We start from the raw sequence: 19110 nt of genomic DNA on the forward strand, positions 1-19110 counted from the left end.
ATATTACGGATCGATTGCTGTGAAAACCAATCCGAACAGTTTCGGAGAACCGAGAAGTCCGCGAAATCTTGTCAGCACAGCGATTGATTAATAAAATAGCCACTGCAGAGCCTCAGAGCTGTGGCGATAATACCTTCAAGAACATTTAAGTACAATTTTAACATGAATTGTCACATTGAATAAAAGGCACACTAGAAAAATATCAAATTAAAATAAAAACAAATACACTGGTGACATGTATAGGAAATAATTGAAAATTATCAAACCCACTTAAAACAGCATATTTTAGGAGAAAAAACACAAACCAAAACACCATATGAATTACAAAAGCTTATAAGTTTACAAGATGTTGTCTTGCTGCTCTGTTATAAAGCAGAGCCTCCCCTTCCCGCTCAACAATGCAGGCGAAACCAGAATGTCTGCTTTACGACATAGCCTACCTGCAGTTGCACCTGCGACTTGCGAGTTATCAACGGTGATCCGCGCACTGGGAACCGAAGTCCCCATGGCAAGGAAAGCGAAGAAAGCCCGCCGGCCCCGAATCAGCACCGGTTTCAAGGTGGGTTACATCTGAACGCGAGAATGACGGTGCATAGACAACCAGGTCGGGGGAGGTAGTGACACGAGGAAATGAAGCTTGAAGACCGATCTTAAGCTGTCGGCTTCGGCATTAAGCTATATTTTCATCTGTGTCACCATTCGCAACATGATCTAGAAACTGACGTGATTGTGAAGATAGGCAATGAAATATGTATTTGAGACCTAAACACGTACATGGCTCATGTTTATAATACGATATACACGTATCCTGTAAAAAGATGTATAGTTCTTTTCACTAATAATAATAAACAATAATAATAATAATAAACAACAGCAATAATAATAATAAGGGCCCCCCAAAAAAACCTGGTCTAAAGTTAATGGTGCAGTATTTCACTGTGATTGTAAGGATGGACTTTCCCCTTTACAGTAATACTAGTGCTTTCATTTTCTTTGCAAAAAAAAAAAACCCAGAATATTCGTTGAGTTAAAGATGCAAACTATAAAAAGACAAGCAAAAACTCCGTTAGGCAGTGGTGTGTATATGTTGTCCCTGAATAAAGTATCAACCAGTTTTGATAATTCAAAGTTAATTGGTTGTGTAATTAAGATGTAGATTTGGGAGGGTTTTATGGTAAGTTAAGTGCATTTTGTTAAATTGAGGCTTCAGGCCAGTGAACCCGCATGAAAGTCACCTGTCCCTGAACATGGGCGTCGCTAGGCCATTTTTAGGGGGGCTTTAGCCCCCCTAACATTTGTACTCAGCCCCCCTAAAAATTCTCCATAAACTTTACACAAATTGGTGATCGCCCACGTCCCCTTTAAATTTCATATTTAAACGGCGGCAGACTTCGGCTCCGCCCCGTCTTTCAGCGCGGTCTTCAACTGAAGCATCACAGACTGCGGCATCACAGAGCGAGGATTAAGCCAAGGTGTGTGTTTTTCGATAAATTGTTAATCAGTGCAGTCCTTTTTCATAAATACAGTTTACAAAAATGTCAAAATTTTCGCTGTGTTACGTCATCACACCAGCTGTTTCCTCTAGCGAAAATGAAGCCCTTATTACATACCCTATTAACCTATAGTCTACTTTATAAAACAATGATGCTGTTGCTGTTTTAATTGGAAAACCTAACTGTCTATATAAAACATTACACAGTGCATGGCATTAACTGCCATAGAGTTATGCACATAAATGATTAAAAACAGTGACAGACAGCATTCAATGCACTCGTTTTAACTGCATAGCAGTGTGATTTACAGAGATAGAAAAATCCTGCTTTTTTTGTAATAAATATTGTATTGTATTAAATAATGTCCCAGATCGTGAAAAACATTTATTAGCCTTAGAGTAGGGTTTTTTTGTTACTTTGATTTAGAAAAAGTTACCATTTTAATGAATAGAAACAAAAAAAGAATTATATAAAAAAAGATGTTTTGTTTAATTACATTAAAACAATGTTTGTCTATATTAATGAATTAGAATAAATAGCCTAGTAGATATAAAATTTTAAGGGGTTGAATGTAGAACCTACTGTCTTATGAAGCTAAAACACTAAATGAAACTAGATAACATGATGATCAGAGTTTTAATATTTATATTTAACTGTAGATGGATATACGAAGGTTTTTCAAGTCACATGGGAGTAGGTCACCAAATGAGCAGCAGTCAGTATAAGAATAGAACATGGGCAGCCTCTCGTATGCACATTAATACTGTGTTCCCAACATTGATTGAAGTCATTGCACCAAAAGCAGCAGTGTTGTCAAAGAATAAACATAAATATTTGACATTATTGGCACTAAACAACAAATTATTAATTGTCGTTCACAGTCACATGATGTAGAATTCATGCTTTGGTTTCTCAGAAAGGTTGATGCAAAAAAGAGTGAAATTGAGGCAGTGCAGATTGAAGAAGGCACAGTAGAGAAAGGGCAAGATCATGATCCAGGTGAGAATGTGAACAGAGTTGGTTTGGATACAGTGTCTGGTCAGGTAAAAAATACAAATGAAGTTACCATATATATTTTTACATGATTGTCACAGTACAGGGACAGAGAGAGCTTGAAGAAGAGGAAGACATAAGTCAGGAGAGAGAGAAGGACATATATGCAGAAAAAGAAATGTACTCCAATAAAGCACAGACAGCAGCTGCATCTTTAGATCAGTTTGACTTGGGTGAAAAGGACACAGGCCCAAAACAGCCAAAATTGCACTATTATCCCCATGAGCACTTTTTTTTATTTTTATTTTACTTTTGAAAGTTAATAACAGCACCCACATAGTTTATTCCATTGTTTAAATTGCTAATCAATGTAAGTTTAAAGTTATATGCTGTTTTGTGGTTACATTTTTCTGATTTTTTTGAACATAGAAAAAGGTTTGTACTAGAAATGCACAAATCATTTGAGTACTGATTCTGAACAAGCCAAATATGTGTTAAACATCTATGGGGGCTGAGCCCCCCTTAAATGAAAATCCTAGAAATGCCCCTGGTCCTGAAAGTGAATGTGTTGTAGAGTCCAGAATATGTGGGCACTAAATTATGCACCGTGAACTACCTCAAACAAGGAAACAATACCATGGAAGTCACCTCTAGAGTCCTGAAAGAGCTTTGCTCTGAAGTGTTGTAGAGTCCAAAATATGTGGGCACTAAAGTATGCACCGTGAACTACCTCAAACAAGGAAACAATACCATGTTTCATGTTTGTTTTCTTTTTTTCACTGCATTTCAGTATCAACTTTCCAATTAGTTTTCCTAATTTTCTGGAATTGTGATGATAACTGAAGCTCAGAAACATGTTGAAAATGAGGTTCCCCCTGAAAGAAACATCAGGCTTCATGGTTTTCCCTGCTGTGGCGTTGCTGGTCCTGAGCTCTCCTCACCGCACCTTTTCAGGTAGGACTCAGCTCTGGGGCTGTTTGACATTAAAACATCACACAGGAGCCACACTTCATGCATGTAGTAGCTTTTTGTTAAGGAACACTTCCTTATTTACTGTATAATCATGATATTCAGAGTCAGCATGAACATGTGAGGGTTGGTGCCTGTCCGACCCTGCCTTTCTTTGTTTGTTTGTTTGTTTGTTGTTCAGTAATTTTCCCTTTTTGTATTCTGACCCATCATGGTCCTGTTCCTTTGTGCATTTCCCTAGTGTTCTTTATTTCAATAAACCCTCATTAGTCTCTGAGCGGCAAGAGGATCATCACCTTGTTTTCCCACACGCAGCATGCCGCGCCATGACAGGACAAGGAACTTGTTTTGGTTGGAATGTAACCTGGAGAACAGTGTAAATTATTGTGTTGTGATATAGCACCTTTCACAACAGTCACCCCAAGGCGCTGTAAGACAAGAAAGAAAGAAAGAAAGAAAGAAAGAAAAAGAAAGAAAGAAAGAAACACAGACAGATAGACATACAGAATGGAGGAAACCTCTGGGGGTCCAAGGTCAACTAGCTGCCATCCCCCCTGGAATGCTAACGTTATATATATAGAAAAAAGGAGTTAGCATGCCTAAAAAAGAAAGGTGTAAACTTGATCATGGTCAAAGCCAAAGTCCATCAATGAGTTAATTCTCTGTTTCCTAGATTTAGTTTAAATCAGAGCTAGATAAGATTTTAACAACTCTGAGCTATTAGTTAAGTTCTCCCCAAACGAGCTTAATGGGCCGAATGGCCTCCTCTCGTTTGTAAATTTCTTATGTTCTTATGATCAAAATGTAGGCAAAATTTAGTACACTGCTACGCAAAAGTGGGAAAATAATGAACTTTTTGTTTAGGCTGTATTTTATAGACAATTTTTAAATTACATAATATTCCACTTCAGTAACAAGGCTGTGTCTTTCAGTTAATAATAGTATTGAAAACGATATACATTTTTGTGTCGCTTAATGTCCTTCCGCATGTTTGAACACATATACGTCTGAGGTCCCATATGGTTAAAACGGCTGCATGCTCTGCCAGCAATATAGTGTTACAATACATAGACTATCTTGATAATACTTGATAATGATAATAAACATGTATTTTACACATTTATTTTACTGTAATTTTAATCATTATTTTAGTTATTAATTTAATGTGTATTCTCTCTCAAGTATAAAGTATCTTAGCTTTTTAAGGGAGTACAGGTACAGAGTAGATGTGGTATACTACATAGGTATTTATACATTGTATATGATGTTTGCATAGCCTCCAAATTACCTAACATCCTATTGGACAGAACGTAACACGACTAGTATAGAATAAAGCTTGTGTTCCGCCAGATCTATCAGTCGGAGGCTAATTAAGGTTTTGTTTTTACCATAGAGTACTTGAGAGAGAACAGTTTTTATCTGTAATGGCTGTTTTGTTTGCTTATATTGTGTCTGTTCAGTGCCCTCCAATTAGAGCAGGGGGTGATGGGGATCACAATATTCACTTAGGTATTTCTTTGATTTGAGTGTGGATTGGGAACTGAATGTTATGTTTAAAATTACTTTATTTTCAATGATGTTTATATGATATATATGTTTATTATAATAATCATGAACACTTAACTGTAATATTGGTTTATGATTTTCATAGACCCTACAATAGTTTATTGAAGGACACTTATATTAACACTTTAATATCCTAAAATTGTAATAAAATCAGAAATTCTATTGTCACACGTATTTCCAACTTAATTTGAATAAAAATACAAATGCAAATAATTTTGCTGCCTTAACAAATACAGACACAAATACAGATATTGGGCTCTGCACATCCCTAGTACACTGAGCAGACATGCTGTTAGTGGGGAATACAAAATATATATCATAAGAGATACACCACACTCAGAGACCATGGCAATCACACAGAGGGTTATAGAGATTTAATGTACAGTATTACTTAAATAGGTGAGTGACCAAAGCTTGTTTATGTAATGTAGTGCTTGGCCAATTGTGGGAATTTGTACTGTTGTGGTTTTTCCTTCCCCACCAACTCAGGAGTCAGAAGCCGCTTGTGTAAATCCAGATTCAGTCTTTATTGCAACAATAAGTTTACAACCAAGGCTGGACACTTGCAAGTGTGTCCAATACTGTTTTACACTATTTTTAGTTTTTGTTATCGTTTAACAATATGTCGTCACTTAAACATCATCATTTTTCAACCATTCACCATCGTTGTTTTCTCCCTTGATTCACACCCCTAGATGATAAGTTTGTCAATCATTTCTTTTACTGTTTGGTCCCTCGGCTGAATTGTGGCATGACCATCTCTACTCAGTTTTTTTTAAATACTTAGCCCTGAGCTTTTGTTGAACTCAGGTGAATCCCTTCCCTTCAGTAGCAAATCTTGGAGGCTTCCGCTTGTTACACATTGCTTGGCTACAGGGTTGATAATGCATTTGTCCTTCCACATTGTGATAAGCTGCAGTGATAATTAAGGTGGATATTTATTCAACATGGGCTAACATAAAATAGCTAACAGATAGTTTGAGACTAACAAAGTGCAGTTACATACTCAGTTGATTACATTGTGATGATTACATTGTAAGGATTACATCATGAGTATTTGGCATGCTTTTTGATAATATCATAATGATTATGTTCTCTCAAAGTCATATAGTGCTAATTAATATTCCATAGTACTGGCCAATATCAGTAAACAGTCTTTCCTTGTTATTTGTACAGAATCCCATTCACTGTCACTCTTGGCGACATTCATCTATGGAGAGACACCATTCCCTGAGTTTACACTGGTATTGACAATCAACAATGTCCCAGTTGAGTACTACGACAGCAATGTTAAAAAGATTGTCTCACAGAGATACTGGAGGCCAAACATCTCTGTTGAGGATACTGAGGGGAAATATTTTGTGGTGGAAGAGACACACAGAAGTATGAAAATTGCTACTGATCTTATGATGAAGCACTTTAATCATACTAACGGTATGTCCACTGTTTTTGTTCCCTTTATTCCTCTTCAAACTACTCATCCTGGCCAGAATCATGGGGAGGCCAGGCACAGTGCATATCACTGGGGCACATCCTGGATGGGAAGGCAGTCTATCACAGGGCCCATACATACACTGGCACTGTCAGTTAGCCCACAAAACACAAGGAGAACATGCAACCCCCAGACACTCACAGAGACAGTAGGATTCAAACCCACAGATTTGGAGGTGTGAAGTGACAGTTCTCTCCACTGAGCCATCATGACATTCTGGGTTGCAGTGCAATGGAAAGAAAGTGTTTTATCAGATTACACAGATCACAACTGACACACTGCATCACACTAACCGATACATTTGTAATAATTTGAGAGATGCATGACATGACACCATTTTCCATATGATTACATCCAATACAGTGTTGTGATAAGCCTGGAGCTTATCTCAGAAACTTCAGGGTGTCAGGGGAGCCTAGATAGGATGACAGTCCATTGCAGGACACACAATGGGCAGTACAGACACATTGGAAAAAACCTACACAAACGCACAGTCTGCAAAGGTGTGAAGTCAATGTGCTACCCACTGAGCAACATCTGTTAATGTCCAATTTATTTTTATTGTTCGGATCATACCTGTCAAGTTTTGGTTTTGAAAATAAGGGAAATTTTCCGGCACCCACCGTGAGCCACCCCACCACCCCACCACCCCCACCAAGCTCCAGTATCCCTTACATTTTAAGACAGGTGTACAAGAAATCTAAAATAACCACTTGTCATATACATTTTATTTTCATTACACATTTTCTTTTAATTTCTCATGTTCACTCATGTGGCTCTCTGGCATTCACTAATGACTTATTATACAGATTTGTTGCAGACTTTGTATCCTTGTTGAAGTCGTCACAGAAGGTGAAAGTAACGTTGTTTTTGGCACACAACATTGCCATTTTAACCTCCGCATTTATGACCTGGTTAATGTTGTAAATGACCTGCAGACTACTGCAGGTGGCAGTTCTCGCGAGGCTACTGACAGTTCAGTTTGGAGAGACAGAGGAATTTTTTTAAATGATATTATAATACGGGAGATTTACGGGGAAATACTAATACGGGAGGACGGTGGGAAAGAGGGGTAAAATACAGTAGTTTCCCGGCCAAAACGGGAGACTTGACAACTATGGTTCAGATTCATTCAGGAGAGGAAACTAGTGGACTTCCTAGCTCCAGAAAACTGGAGTTTCTTGCCTCTGATCTGGGCTTTCTATGTAAAGTAACCGCTCTCTGTTTAAATCACATATTTTATCTGCAACAGTGAAATACATCTGCAGAAAGGAAAAAGATGAATCTATAAAAAGTGTCTCTAGCACATGTATTTCTTATCACTAAATGCACAAAAAATTACTCAAATTTGAACATTAAATCTATAAATGGCATTTGCATTACATGCTCTTCAATCAGATTTTGTGACAGCTGCCAACTGTGTAACAACTAACTAGTAAATTGTTCTTTTTTTGATGTTTCGTATGTCACAGGGATTCGTGTTTATCAGAAATTTGCTGTATGTGAATTAGAAGGTGACATCCTGAGCCGGTACTTCCTCCAAGATGCTTATGAGGGCGAGGAGACGAGGACCTATGACATCCTTGGGCAAAAATACAAACCACTTGTGCCAGAGTTGATCTGGAATGAAAAACAAATGCAACAAAACACAATGATTTTCATAAATGTATACCAGCCTCTTTGTCTTAAGGTGTTAAGGCAATACCTCCAACAGGACAAGAATGTGTTAATGAGAAGAGGTACAGACCACAGATATCTTTTTAATAACTGTCAGATGCCAAAACAAAGTGTTTATTCTGATGTGTCTGGATGATGAGAGCATTAGGGGGTGCTTCATGGGGCAGACCTGTCTCCTCACATCTTTATTTGCAGACTTCATTCTGGTAGCTCTGTGTATGGCTTTGTGATATCCTCACTCTGTAATAATGACACTTCATCCAGCTGAAAATTGGCAGAGAGAGAGTGACCTACATTTCACTTTTTATGTTTTATTTTATTTTTACAATTGGCTCTAGATAACCTAATTGGACAAGCAGTTACTGAAAGTGTATGCTATTGATGTGTTTCACACAAAGTTGCTGAAATTCTCCATAATTTTGCAGAATACTGTTTTAGTTATGTATCTTAATGCTTTCACTGCAAAGTGGACAGTTATTAAGTATCACCGGTACAATGGAAATGCTCATGTACTCCACAGAGCGACCCAGGGTCAGGGTGACCCAGAAGAGAGACCCAGGCACTGGGGGAGCACAGGTGTGCTGCTTGGCCACTGGCTTCTTTCCCCGGCACATCAACATGACCCTGCTGAGAGACGGCCAGCCTGTCCCAGAGCAGAATCTGGCAGGAGGGGAGGTGCTGCCTAATGGAGACGGAACATTCCAGATGAGGAAGAGCCTCAGTGTCAGTGAGCAGCAGTTGAGGGAGAAGCACCAGTACACCTGTACTGTCACACACCTGGACAGAAAGGAAGACTTTGGATTGGGTATGTCTGTTTAAAAGAGCAACTTCCACATCTTCTGGTCTATGACTTGCCAAAAGTGTTTGGTAGAAGAAATACAGGCATGTTACCATGGAGATACAGCTGTTTTCATATAACATGTGACTCTGATGTGTGTCAGCAGAACCAGAAGATCATCCAGATGTTATCCTCATCACTGTCCTGGTTGTGACTGTCCTTGCTGTGATTGTCCTGGTTGTAGCCGTCTTCCTCTGTTGGAGAAGACAGACCAGTGAGTGGGTTTTGGTTAAATCTGGGATTTATCTGTGCTGGTTTTTTTACTTGTTTAGTGTATTGATGTAAATTAATTGTAGTGAATGATCTCATTTAGTGTTTTTCTGATCATACACTAACAGACACTAGTTATCCTCAAAGGCAATAACAGATACTGTGTGAAGTTTTTAAAAAGAATACCCTGGGTTTGTCCGGAAGTTCTAAAAGTTTTTTTTAAGTTTTATTTGAACATGTATTTGGGGAATACATCATTTCTCAGAAATCCTAAGGTGGGGGGTGCAGGTGGTGATGCACAGGTACCTTTTTCCAGAGGGTAGGAGTGTAAAGAAGGTGTAAGCTGGTTGGCTGGCGTCCCTGATGATGCGGCAGTGGGAGAGATATAAATCCTACAGAACTCTGGCCATGAATGAGTCCAAAAACCTGTTATTTATGGTGAGGTCAGGAGGATCTGATTGAAGTGTTTAAACATGTAGCTGGATAAAGCCATTTTAAATGTCCTTTATACCAAACACTTGGTATAATTGCATTTCAGGTTCACCGGATCCATGTCAAACCTCTGATCCTATAAGATACACTGCAGCCCAGAGTGAGTGACTCATCTGTAGCTAAAGACCTCGATGAACCTGACATCTTCCATGTGGTTTTTGTTTAAAACAGGAAAATGAGGCGCAATACTAATTATAGCAGATATGATTATGGTGTTTTTATCAGCTGAAAAATACATACAACCATAGCTGTAATAAATTACTGGTTGTTTTAGTTTTGATATGACATATTTTTCCATCTAAGTTGGTAGCCCAGTGCAGTGACAGCACCTTTGCTTTTCAGAAACTGAGCAGAGTGACTCCACAACCAGCTCATAAGACACTCCCTGCACATCGGCACTGCACTTAAACAGGAATATGACTGACAGCCCTTGCTGAGTGGATCATTCTGTAACATACTGAGTACCAAAGCTCGCCTCCACACTTTCGCATATATTATATGGCATAACTCCAGGGAGGAAACCTGTAAGATAATCCTGTAAATAGCTTGATGGTCCCTGACTTTCCTTCACCTGAATCAGAACTCTGCAAATTCTGCATTACGAATGTAACGCGATCCACAAATGTGCAAAATATGTTACATTTGTATACATTTTTACACAACACAAAAAAAAATATTTATAGATAGTTAAATATTTGTGGATCATGGTACATATTTGTGGATTGTCTTCTGTCGGTTACAAATAATTAAGTCCAATTAAGACTCCCATAGATAATGTGCAAAACTACAGGGAGCAAAGAGTGAAATTACTGAGGCATGGTCAAATGTTATGAGACATCTGTGACAAGCCCTGTTGTCCCCTTTATAATAATGATCATTCTGGTGGTAATGGTGGGGGCTATGTTGGTGGTATTACTTTGTACTGTAAATTTGTGTTGTTACCCGCTCATGCCAGTGTTAACACTTTTTCTAAATAAAAAGTTTGTGACAATGCCATGATTTCAATGTTGCAAAGGTAACTGAACCCCATGCCAAGGAAAGGGAATATTGCTCTGTTTGAACATGGGAAAATCTTAACTAAAGTATCCTGGATTTCACAGGTCTGCAGATGATAAGTTCTGTTTGGCTATAGTCCATTTTGGATACATTCAATTCTTGTTTTAAAAATATCTGAATATTTATCACCAAAATTTCAAATATCACAATGTGACATTTTTTCTAATAATGTGCAGCCCCAGGATAAGCTGTGCTCACATTGTCTCCTTTTAAAGGTGGTTGATAATCATTGTAAATACAGAAGAGTTTTTCGCACCTGTTTCAGTTCAAATAAACACTTTATATCAAGCCATATTTACACAAACATCCATTGAGCTTTTACACTACCCAGATTGTACAAGTGATGTTTAAAAAAAAAAACCTTATTGGTAACATTCCAAAATAAATTTCACAATACAAATCGAACTGTTGAGACTGCAAAAGGCATCAACTTTGGTGCACTCAAGAGACCCCACCACGATTAGTACTTCCAGTACCTCTGAAATAAAGAACCTCAAATGAGGGAGAGAGACTCAAAAAGCACTTTAAACACCAGATACCAGGGGCTGACTTGTCTTGAACAACCATACAATGTTAAAACAAACACTTCAAAGCAAACAATTTTTTGGAGGAAAACAGTAACAGCAAAATTCTTTTTATATGTATATATTCACCAGTCACTGAAAGATGGTTAAGTCAGGGGTAGATGACTTGTACATTGGTTGCAAAACCATAAGTATAGTACTGGGCTATAAATCTGTCAAAATCTAAAAACTATGGTCAAGTCATTTAAAATGTTAGCCAATGAGCACTAGATTTAGTGCAACTAAGCACATCAAATACAGGACAAAAGCCCTGCTCCAAGAAGCTCAGTCAAACCCTTCTCTTTGGACGACTGCATGTAACATTTAACCTTCCTGGCAGTTTAATTTTTACAAGGCTATTGCTTATCAAATTTCTCCACCCCATGTACAAGGCAAAACGAAGGCCATAAATGTAGGATTTTTGCAAAAATACATATCAGGTCAACAAATTGTATAGCTGTGTAACATCCAGGCCTGTCCTACAGTGATTTGAGGGTTGACTGTACTGAGTGAATGTGGGAACGCAGTGATGTGTGGATGCTAAGCAGCCACACAAACTGGTTATTGGTATATGCACAGGGCAAATGTGTGCTGTGCTGTCAAAGTTTCGCATACACGAAAAGGGTGGACTCGTGGGTCTGTCAGTAGAGCAGGGTATGTAGTGATACCAGCCATGGGCTCATCGCTTCCAGTGTCCTGGCGGGGTAGCTGCATATGTAACTAACAGCACAGTCTATTCCATGCTGTCGGGATCCGCTTGAGCCATGTAGGCATCCAGCTCGGCATCCAGGTGACCTTTGGTCTTTGACATATAAGCATCCAGCTGATTGTCAAGCTGCTCTCGAGTGACGGGTGGCCGGCCCATTCCTCTGCCGCGTCCCCGGCCACGTCCCCTGCCTCCAAAGCCACCACGGCCTCGGAGACCGAGTCCTCCTCTGCCTAAGGGGAGGAAGAGACTACTAATCACAACAGCAGTCACTCACAAGTAGGCGGCACACGCCTGGTTCAGGGGCTCTCAGGAAATTGAGGGGGGAATAATTACTCACCCCTCAAGCCCTGGCCTCCTCGTCCGGTCCCAGTCAGAGGCCCTCCGCGGACACCCAGGCCCCCTCTCTGGCGCATGCCCCGACGAAGGCCCAAGCGATTAGGGCCACCTCGTCCACGTAGTTGGCCCATACCTGCAGAAGGGGAAGGACTGGTGAATGACAGCTAGCAACAGACTCATTAGTGTCGTGTCCTGCCAATATTCACCATTTCCTGTGAAAAACCAGTTATCTGGGTCATTGATATAAAATGCAGTGTTAAGTCATTGGTTCGCAGGGTGCGGGGGACAATTCCTAGGTACAGATTAGTCTTGTTCAGTTTACCATAGGGGCAGGTTATTGCCAGTAACCTTAGGATACAACATGTATCTGGAACAAGTACCTACGGTTCTCATTTAGCGTCAGTCAAATGTTTGTCATAAAAACACTTAAATGCTTTCAAATGCACTAAAACATCTGAAATACTCTTATCATTGCTGTATTATGAGCTGTAATATTGTATCTACATACAGTACTGTACTGGGGAGTGTGTGAAGAGCAGTGTTCATTTTGTTGACGAAAAATTTGTCATAGCTATCGTCAACGACCTTTATTTTTAGACTAAAACGAGACGATAACTAAATAAAAATTATTTTGCAAGACCTAAGACTATGACTAAGTGTATTGACACTTTCGTCAACGAAAAAAAATGAGACGAAAATGTTTGCCAGAGATAAGATCCAATCAGAAGTAATGTAGTTTGCATACGGCAGGGGCATTCAACTAAAATTTAAAGAGGTCCAGTTAGAGAAAATTTCTTGAAGCAAAAATTCAAGAAGGACAGGAACAAACACTTTCTTGCCTGTTCTACCCAACAGTCTTTATGTCTAACTATTTAGTGTGATATATATTTAAGTAGCGCATTAGTTGTAACATTGAATGTAATCAATACATAACTGTCAAATCAAATTCAGCACAATTTTGATATTTGTCAAGTAACATAGAACTGAACATATATGTATGACTGCCAGTATGTATGTTCTCATTTGCTAAATAAAAGTAGGGCTGCATTTCAAAATATGAAAAAATAAAATGTGAAAACTGTGCAAGTTTAAATAAAGTGCTTAAGACATAAAACTCTAATGCAGTGGTGTTTGTCATATTTTAGTGTTCATGGATTTAAGTATTGGTTTCGATAATCCAACATCAGTAATAAAATTAAAGTCTCGTTTTAATATAAATACATACGAACTTTAATCGCTATTAGAGTAGGATATGGGCAGTCATTATTTTTAAAAGATATAAAACGTGACGTGTTTTTCTCATATTCGTTTTATATTTGTTGGAGTAAAAACGCAAACGAAATGACAAGCCGTTTCAGGCGAAAACAGTGCATTTTACTTTTCATTTCAAATCAAACGCGGGGTTGCCAACTTCGGCCAGCTGGCTGGAGTGAGATTTTTAATTCTAGATGTCTGCACACATATGTAACAGTTCTTACGTTGTAAATAGTCTTCTTTTGTATTTAACCGTGTAAATACATTTTTGGCGTAGCTAATTTTAGGTCTATAATGGCATAATATAGATTTACCTTAAGATTTCCTGCATGAGTCTGAAAGCGTGTTATGCCAGATTCTTGAAATTCATAAAGTACATTTTTTGTTTCACCCGAGTTGATTTATATAACACATTACATTACTTTATACAGTTATTAAAAAGCGGAAACTTCAACTACATAAGAACATAAGAAATTTACAAACGAGAGGAGGCCATTCGGCCCATCAAGCTCGTTTGGGGAGAACTTAACTAATAGCTCAGAGTTGTTAAAATCTTATCTAGCTCTGATTTAAACCCATGGTTTTAGCTTCCGCTACACTAGCAGGAAGACTATTCCATACTCTAACATGAAATCACCAATAAACTACATCGACAAATTATTATTGTAATACTTTTAATATTCAGAGAGAGCAGGCCTGATGGCATTATGGCCTATGTACTTTTTCTTTGAAGTGATTTTATTTTTGCACTAATGACACTACTGATTTTACAGTACCCAGTTATAAATAAACATATGTGTTTCAAATAAGAGTGAAATCTGTGTCTTTGTGTACTGCACAGTCAGACCTTAAGACCATTCCTTAACATTGGTTTCATTTCATCTTGGTGAACATAATGACTTTCAGAAATCGAAGGGAAACTTTAAACATTACACTTCGCACTTTTAATTTTAGTTGATTAAATCAACTGTAGTTTTAGTCGACTAATCTTATGATATTTAGTCAACTAAAATTAGACTAAAAGTAAAATAATTTAGATGACAATGATAAACTAAATTACATTTTAGTCAAAAGACTAGGACTAAAACTAAATAAAAATTTGCTGTCAAAATTTGCTGTCTTGGTGAAGAGTGGAGAGCAAGGAGAGAAGAGAGCGAGTAGAGTAAAGAGGATAAAGAAGAGAGAAAGCTGTGTAGGTGAATGTATGCATGCAGGTACTGTATTTTCAAGAGTCCAAGGAGTTCAATAAGCTCTCAATTCAACATCAGCAGCAAATTAAAATCACCAGTGATCTATTAGGTTGTTTACGGTACAGGTTCATGTGTTATTTTGCGTGAACCATGACATGTCTGGCCTTCTCGTCTGGTAAGTTTATTTTTCCCAGAGGCACAGCTCTGTCTGCATCATTAATGGCTGGTTAACATCCATGGAATGAGGCTGAGGGTTATTCCAATCTCTGGCGCAGTCAAATATGTTGACAGAAAAATGTATTGTTTTATTTCCAAAGTGCCCAATGATTGAGTTATGTACACTATGTTCATTTGTGCTGTGTATGATGTTTCAACTTTTTGGTAAATGAAATGTGCTTGCTGTGCTCATCTTCCCTGTAGCGGAGCCTAGCTAAAAACACAAATGCACACTGCTATGGCATTACAGGAGGTTTCATCATCCAAATGCAAGTTGTCTGTTAATTTGGCCATTTCTTGCAGAAAAGCTGTGGTAAATTTGAAAGACTGCAAGCTCTTGCAAATACTGCAAAGCTTGCTTGATTTTGCCATAATTTCTGTGATAAGTTCTGGAGGGACTGTCTTTCTGCCCATCGCTGCTATATGGATTAAGCCTATATGATGCGCTTTGTATGTCACAATACATTGCTATATCAAATTTTTCAGTACATACCGGTATCAGTCCATGATACTGGTATCAGTCCATGCACACAGTATTTTCAGGCACACACTGAAGCAGCACCAATATAATGCTGAATAGTTTACATACGGAGAATGGTTCTAAAGTTATCACCATTAGTAAGAAGGGGATGCACAATTAACAGGGGTCCCCTTCAATATTCTGCACAGCGAACGATAAGGCATCTAGCAGCGAACAATATTATATAATCTGCAGCCAATATGGTTTTTAATGACAATGTTTCATGCTAATGGATTTAGTCTCAATATCGGGGTACCAAAGCTGATATCAGTCAAAATATTATATCCAACTCTAGTGCAGATGCCTCATATTTCACTTCTTAGAGCCCAAACTCACCTCTGAGGGACAGAGCCCCCCTCATGGCACCCCCACGGCCACCGCGGCCCCTAAGGGCTCCTCGAGGTACTCCCCGCAGACCCCCCATGGAGAAACCCCTGGCACCAGGTCCACCCCTCATCAAGGGTCCTATGGGCCTTCCCAGCCGGGCCTGGATGTTGCTTTTCCCCAGCCGCTGTTTCAGGCTCTGCGAGATGAAGCGGTAGTGTGCATTCATGAGATCATGGCTCTGGTACAGTGCTCCGGTAGGCCAGAGGTTCATTAAAAGGAAAGATAAAACTTTATTCATCCCGAGGGAAACGACTGTACCAAGGCATAGCTCTCACTGTGCAAAACCAAACAAGATCTTAAAATACCATACAAATTAAGGAATGCAATGCAAGTATAATGGGGAAAAAAATATTAAAGCCGAGGTATGTAGAGAGTGTGTGTGTAAAAGGTATAAATAGGGTTGCAAAATTCTAGGAATATTCTTGTTAATTCCCATACTTTCCCGTTAATTCCCATGGAAAGTTTCTAATGAGGAATATTTCCAAAATTCCCCAGCTTAACTTCCCATGGAACGGAAAGTTTCAGGAAAATTTCCAGAAATTTTCCAGCCCTTTGCAACCCTAGGTATAAACAGGGTACCATACAAATGTGCAACAATGCAGAATAACAAATGCAAAAGAATGAACCATTAACAAGCATTATTAAAATCAGAATCCAAAAGTGTCCAGAAAGCAGAAAGACCATAGTGCCCTCAGTGCAGATGTGGAGGACTTATACAGTTTAATGGGCCCAGGGAGCAAGGATCTGCTGTGGTGCTCGGTGGAGCACCTTGGGGACACGAGTCTCCTACAGCGGGGATGACCAACACCAAGCAGGATTACAACAAATTCGTTCAAATGGATCAATAATCACACCTAAAAGGGAGCAGGCTAGTGCTGAAGAGCCTGAGAGGAAAGAGGGACATAAAAACTGTCCGTTTACAAGAAATGTGGCCTTAGGAACTGCTGGACAATCAAACTGTTGCAATGACCTTCAAATTGCTTATTTGAAGTATTGAAATTGCTTGAGTATCACCCAATATACTGCACTGCTTTGAATGTTTGTGGTGAACTATAGATTAGCATCTCCCTCAGACAGTAATATAAATACCACTTTTACTGTTCAAAGCTGCTGTAACACCACTAAGAATATTTGGGTTCATGAGAGGCAGCATCTTACCCATTAGGATTGTGGCAGGACAGGAACAAACACTTTCTTGCCTGTTCTACCCAAACTCTGCAGACTCCTCACCTGCTTCTGCTGCAGTGCCGCCTGTACAGAAGGCCGATTCTCCATCTGTTGAGCCAGACGGCGGTTGCGGGCGCTGGCCATGTGCTGCTGCTGCATGGTGGCCCGGACACTCACCGGGGTGGGCTGCTTGTTCTTCAGCATGTTAGTGAAGCTTGGGGAACAAAGATGGGGTAGGGGCAGTGCAGAGAGGGAGGGAGGGAGGGAAAGGGGGACAGGAGGTTCCAAAGCAAATAATTTAACACACCATGGCCGTATCTACAGCCACCCAGAAAAATGCGAATGCCCACTTTTTTGATGGGTTTTTTCTCTCTCAAAGTGCCACCAGATCTTGGTGGCCATGCTCAGCATTTTAAGAGACAAAAAGACAGTTTGGTGTTAGGAAGAGGGGCAGGGGGAGAAGAGAACAGAAGAAAGATGTACACCATAAAATGAAACAAAACCAGAAAGACAAGCAAAATGCAAAGACAACATATAATGCTCCACAAGAGTCTGAACAAATGCCTCTTACAAGCCTCGAGCCTCCCCACAGGCTTGGGCATCTCTTCCCAAATGTATATGGGGGCATCAGAGGCTAGGGGCAGTGGGTACGCCCGGGCAGCCAGCCTCTTACAGCCCAGACCGTGACATGCTGCACAGAAATTGGAGGAACAGGACAGGGCGCGCAGAGACTGTGACAGAACAAGGAGGCCTGAGCAGCGAGACGGTGGGCTGGATTGGCTCACGTCTGGGCTTGGACTGGGCACCCGGGTTTTATGTTGAGAAACACAAACAGGACATGATAGTGGGAAGAAAGAGAATGACATCATGTTCACACTGTTTATGTGACTAGAGAGAGAGAATATAGAGGGCTGGAGAGGCAGCTTTTTAATGTACTCAGGTGGAAAATGGGTAGCATTTTTGCCCCCTAATCCCCCAAGCGTTTTCTGTGCTCTGAACAACATGGACAGAGCAGAGGCAGGCTTAGGTAAAAACTGTCACCATACCACATATCAGCAACACTCTCCTTAAGCCCAATTGTTAAAAGGCTCACAAAGGGGGATTATAATATATTTTTCCTTCCTCTTTTACCCACTATAGCGTGAGCACTCTTTCTTGGTTCCTCTGAACCAGCACCTCTGCCCCTTTCTACATGTGGGGCAGTCAATATCCCGGTGTGTGATCAGCTCCCCTTGCGCCATTTCCGCTTCCGGTTCTCGCGCTACGTCACTGTACGTCCCCTCCTTCGCTATTCGGTCAGTGTGGGGCGCCTCTCACCGCTCGTTCAGGGACACCTTGGTGGTGCTTTTCAGCACGACTTTTTGAGAGGATGGGTTACTCATCGTCGCTGTGCCGGGCCACTCCTGATACGAACAAACCCAAGAGGAGAAGGGTGGGGGCAGAAGACAAGCGAAGGAAAGATTATTCGCGCATAAAACAAACTCACAAACGTAACTGACTGAGGAGACGTTAATCTGACAAGAAAATCACAAACAATGGTGCAACAGTTGTGCATACGCCATTACTTTAAACTCTGGAGCTCAAATACCCGTTTCAGTTAACGTGCAATTCATTCATCTTAATGAGCACACTACACTATAAAATGTGCCATTTATATTTAGCCAGTGAGGAAGTAGTTAGTCCCCAAGATAACCAAATACTGACGATGCTTAACGGTAAATGGCACAAGCCGCTGTATAATGTGATACTGTATTTAGCTTTATGGATATGGCTTCCTCATTAGCTAGCAGCTCGCCGCTTTGTGCTGAGAAGCACGGCGTCCAGACTACTCACCTAAATCAACTAGCAAGACAGCCTCCCCTCTTTTTCGTTCTTCAAGCTTTTTTAAAAATACAGATTTTTTTAACTGGGTGGTTGTGGCCCGTTGTTTCGTTAAATAAGTTGCGCTTTCACCTGACCTATGTAGTCTTCGAGTGCCGAAT

At 39.9% G+C, this 19110-nt stretch overlaps 2 protein-coding genes across 5 annotated transcripts; one reads left to right on the plus strand and one right to left on the minus strand.

The window, feature by feature from the left end:
• Nucleotides 1-188: 188 nt before the first annotated feature.
• Nucleotides 189-10723, plus strand: LOC111842854 (major histocompatibility complex class I-related gene protein-like). Of its 4 annotated transcripts, none has more exons than XM_072706080.1 (9): nucleotides 189-559; nucleotides 2410-2492; nucleotides 3277-3440; nucleotides 6198-6455; nucleotides 7986-8252; nucleotides 8711-8995; nucleotides 9132-9242; nucleotides 9777-9830; nucleotides 10073-10723. In XM_072706080.1, the coding sequence occupies exons 3-9, from the start codon at nucleotides 3341-3343 to the stop codon at nucleotides 10105-10107; spliced, it is 1110 nt and encodes a 369-aa protein (XP_072562181.1). In that variant the 5' UTR covers nucleotides 189-559; nucleotides 2410-2492; nucleotides 3277-3340; the 3' UTR covers nucleotides 10108-10723. The 4 variants fall into 4 exon arrangements, with proteins under 4 accessions (XP_072562181.1, XP_072562179.1, XP_072562183.1 ...); XM_072706081.1 differs by lacking the exon at nucleotides 189-559 and adding an exon at nucleotides 1332-1472; XM_072706078.1 differs by lacking the exon at nucleotides 2410-2492 and having other exon boundaries at nucleotides 191-559.
• A 322-nt stretch (nucleotides 10724-11045) lies between these two features.
• On the minus strand, nucleotides 11046-19102 carry LOC111842852 (chromatin target of PRMT1 protein-like). The gene is made up of 6 exons (XM_023809895.2): nucleotides 18962-19102; nucleotides 18446-18531; nucleotides 17192-17342; nucleotides 15911-16097; nucleotides 12396-12527; nucleotides 11046-12288 (listed from the first exon to the last, which is right to left on the minus strand). Exons 2-6 carry the CDS (start codon nucleotides 18508-18510, stop codon nucleotides 12083-12085), a joined length of 741 nt encoding a protein of 246 aa, XP_023665663.1. The 5' UTR covers nucleotides 18511-18531; nucleotides 18962-19102; the 3' UTR covers nucleotides 11046-12082.
• Nucleotides 19103-19110: the final 8 nt, after the last annotated feature.

This window comes from Paramormyrops kingsleyae, chromosome 23 (assembly GCF_048594095.1).
Source record: "Paramormyrops kingsleyae isolate MSU_618 chromosome 23, PKINGS_0.4, whole genome shotgun sequence".
NCBI lineage: Eukaryota > Metazoa > Chordata > Actinopteri > Osteoglossiformes > Mormyridae > Paramormyrops > Paramormyrops kingsleyae.

Bases quoted from the DNA above. Each gene is read 5' to 3' on its own strand.
- LOC111842854 (XM_072706080.1), top strand. From the start codon at position 3,341: ATGTTGAAAATGAGGTTCCCCCTGAAAGAAACATCAGGCTTCATGGTT. The intron at 8,996-9,131 runs GTATGTCTGTTT...GATGTGTGTCAG, and splicing joins AAAGGAAGACTTTGGATTGG to CAGAACCAGAAGATCATCCA. The intron at 9,831-10,072 runs GTGAGTGACTCA...TTTGCTTTTCAG, and splicing joins AAGATACACTGCAGCCCAGA to AAACTGAGCAGAGTGACTCC.
- LOC111842852 (XM_023809895.2), bottom strand. From the start codon at position 18,510: ATGAGTAACCCATCCTCTCAAAAAGTCGTGCTGAAAAGCACCACCAAG. The intron at 16,098-17,191 runs GTGAGGAGTCTG...TTCATCTCGCAG, and splicing joins CGGCACTGCAGCAGAAGCAG to AGCCTGAAACAGCGGCTGGG. The intron at 12,528-15,910 runs GTGAGTTTGGGC...CCCCTTCTGCAG, and splicing joins GGGGGCTCTGTCCCTCAGAG to GTATGGGCCAACTACGTGGA.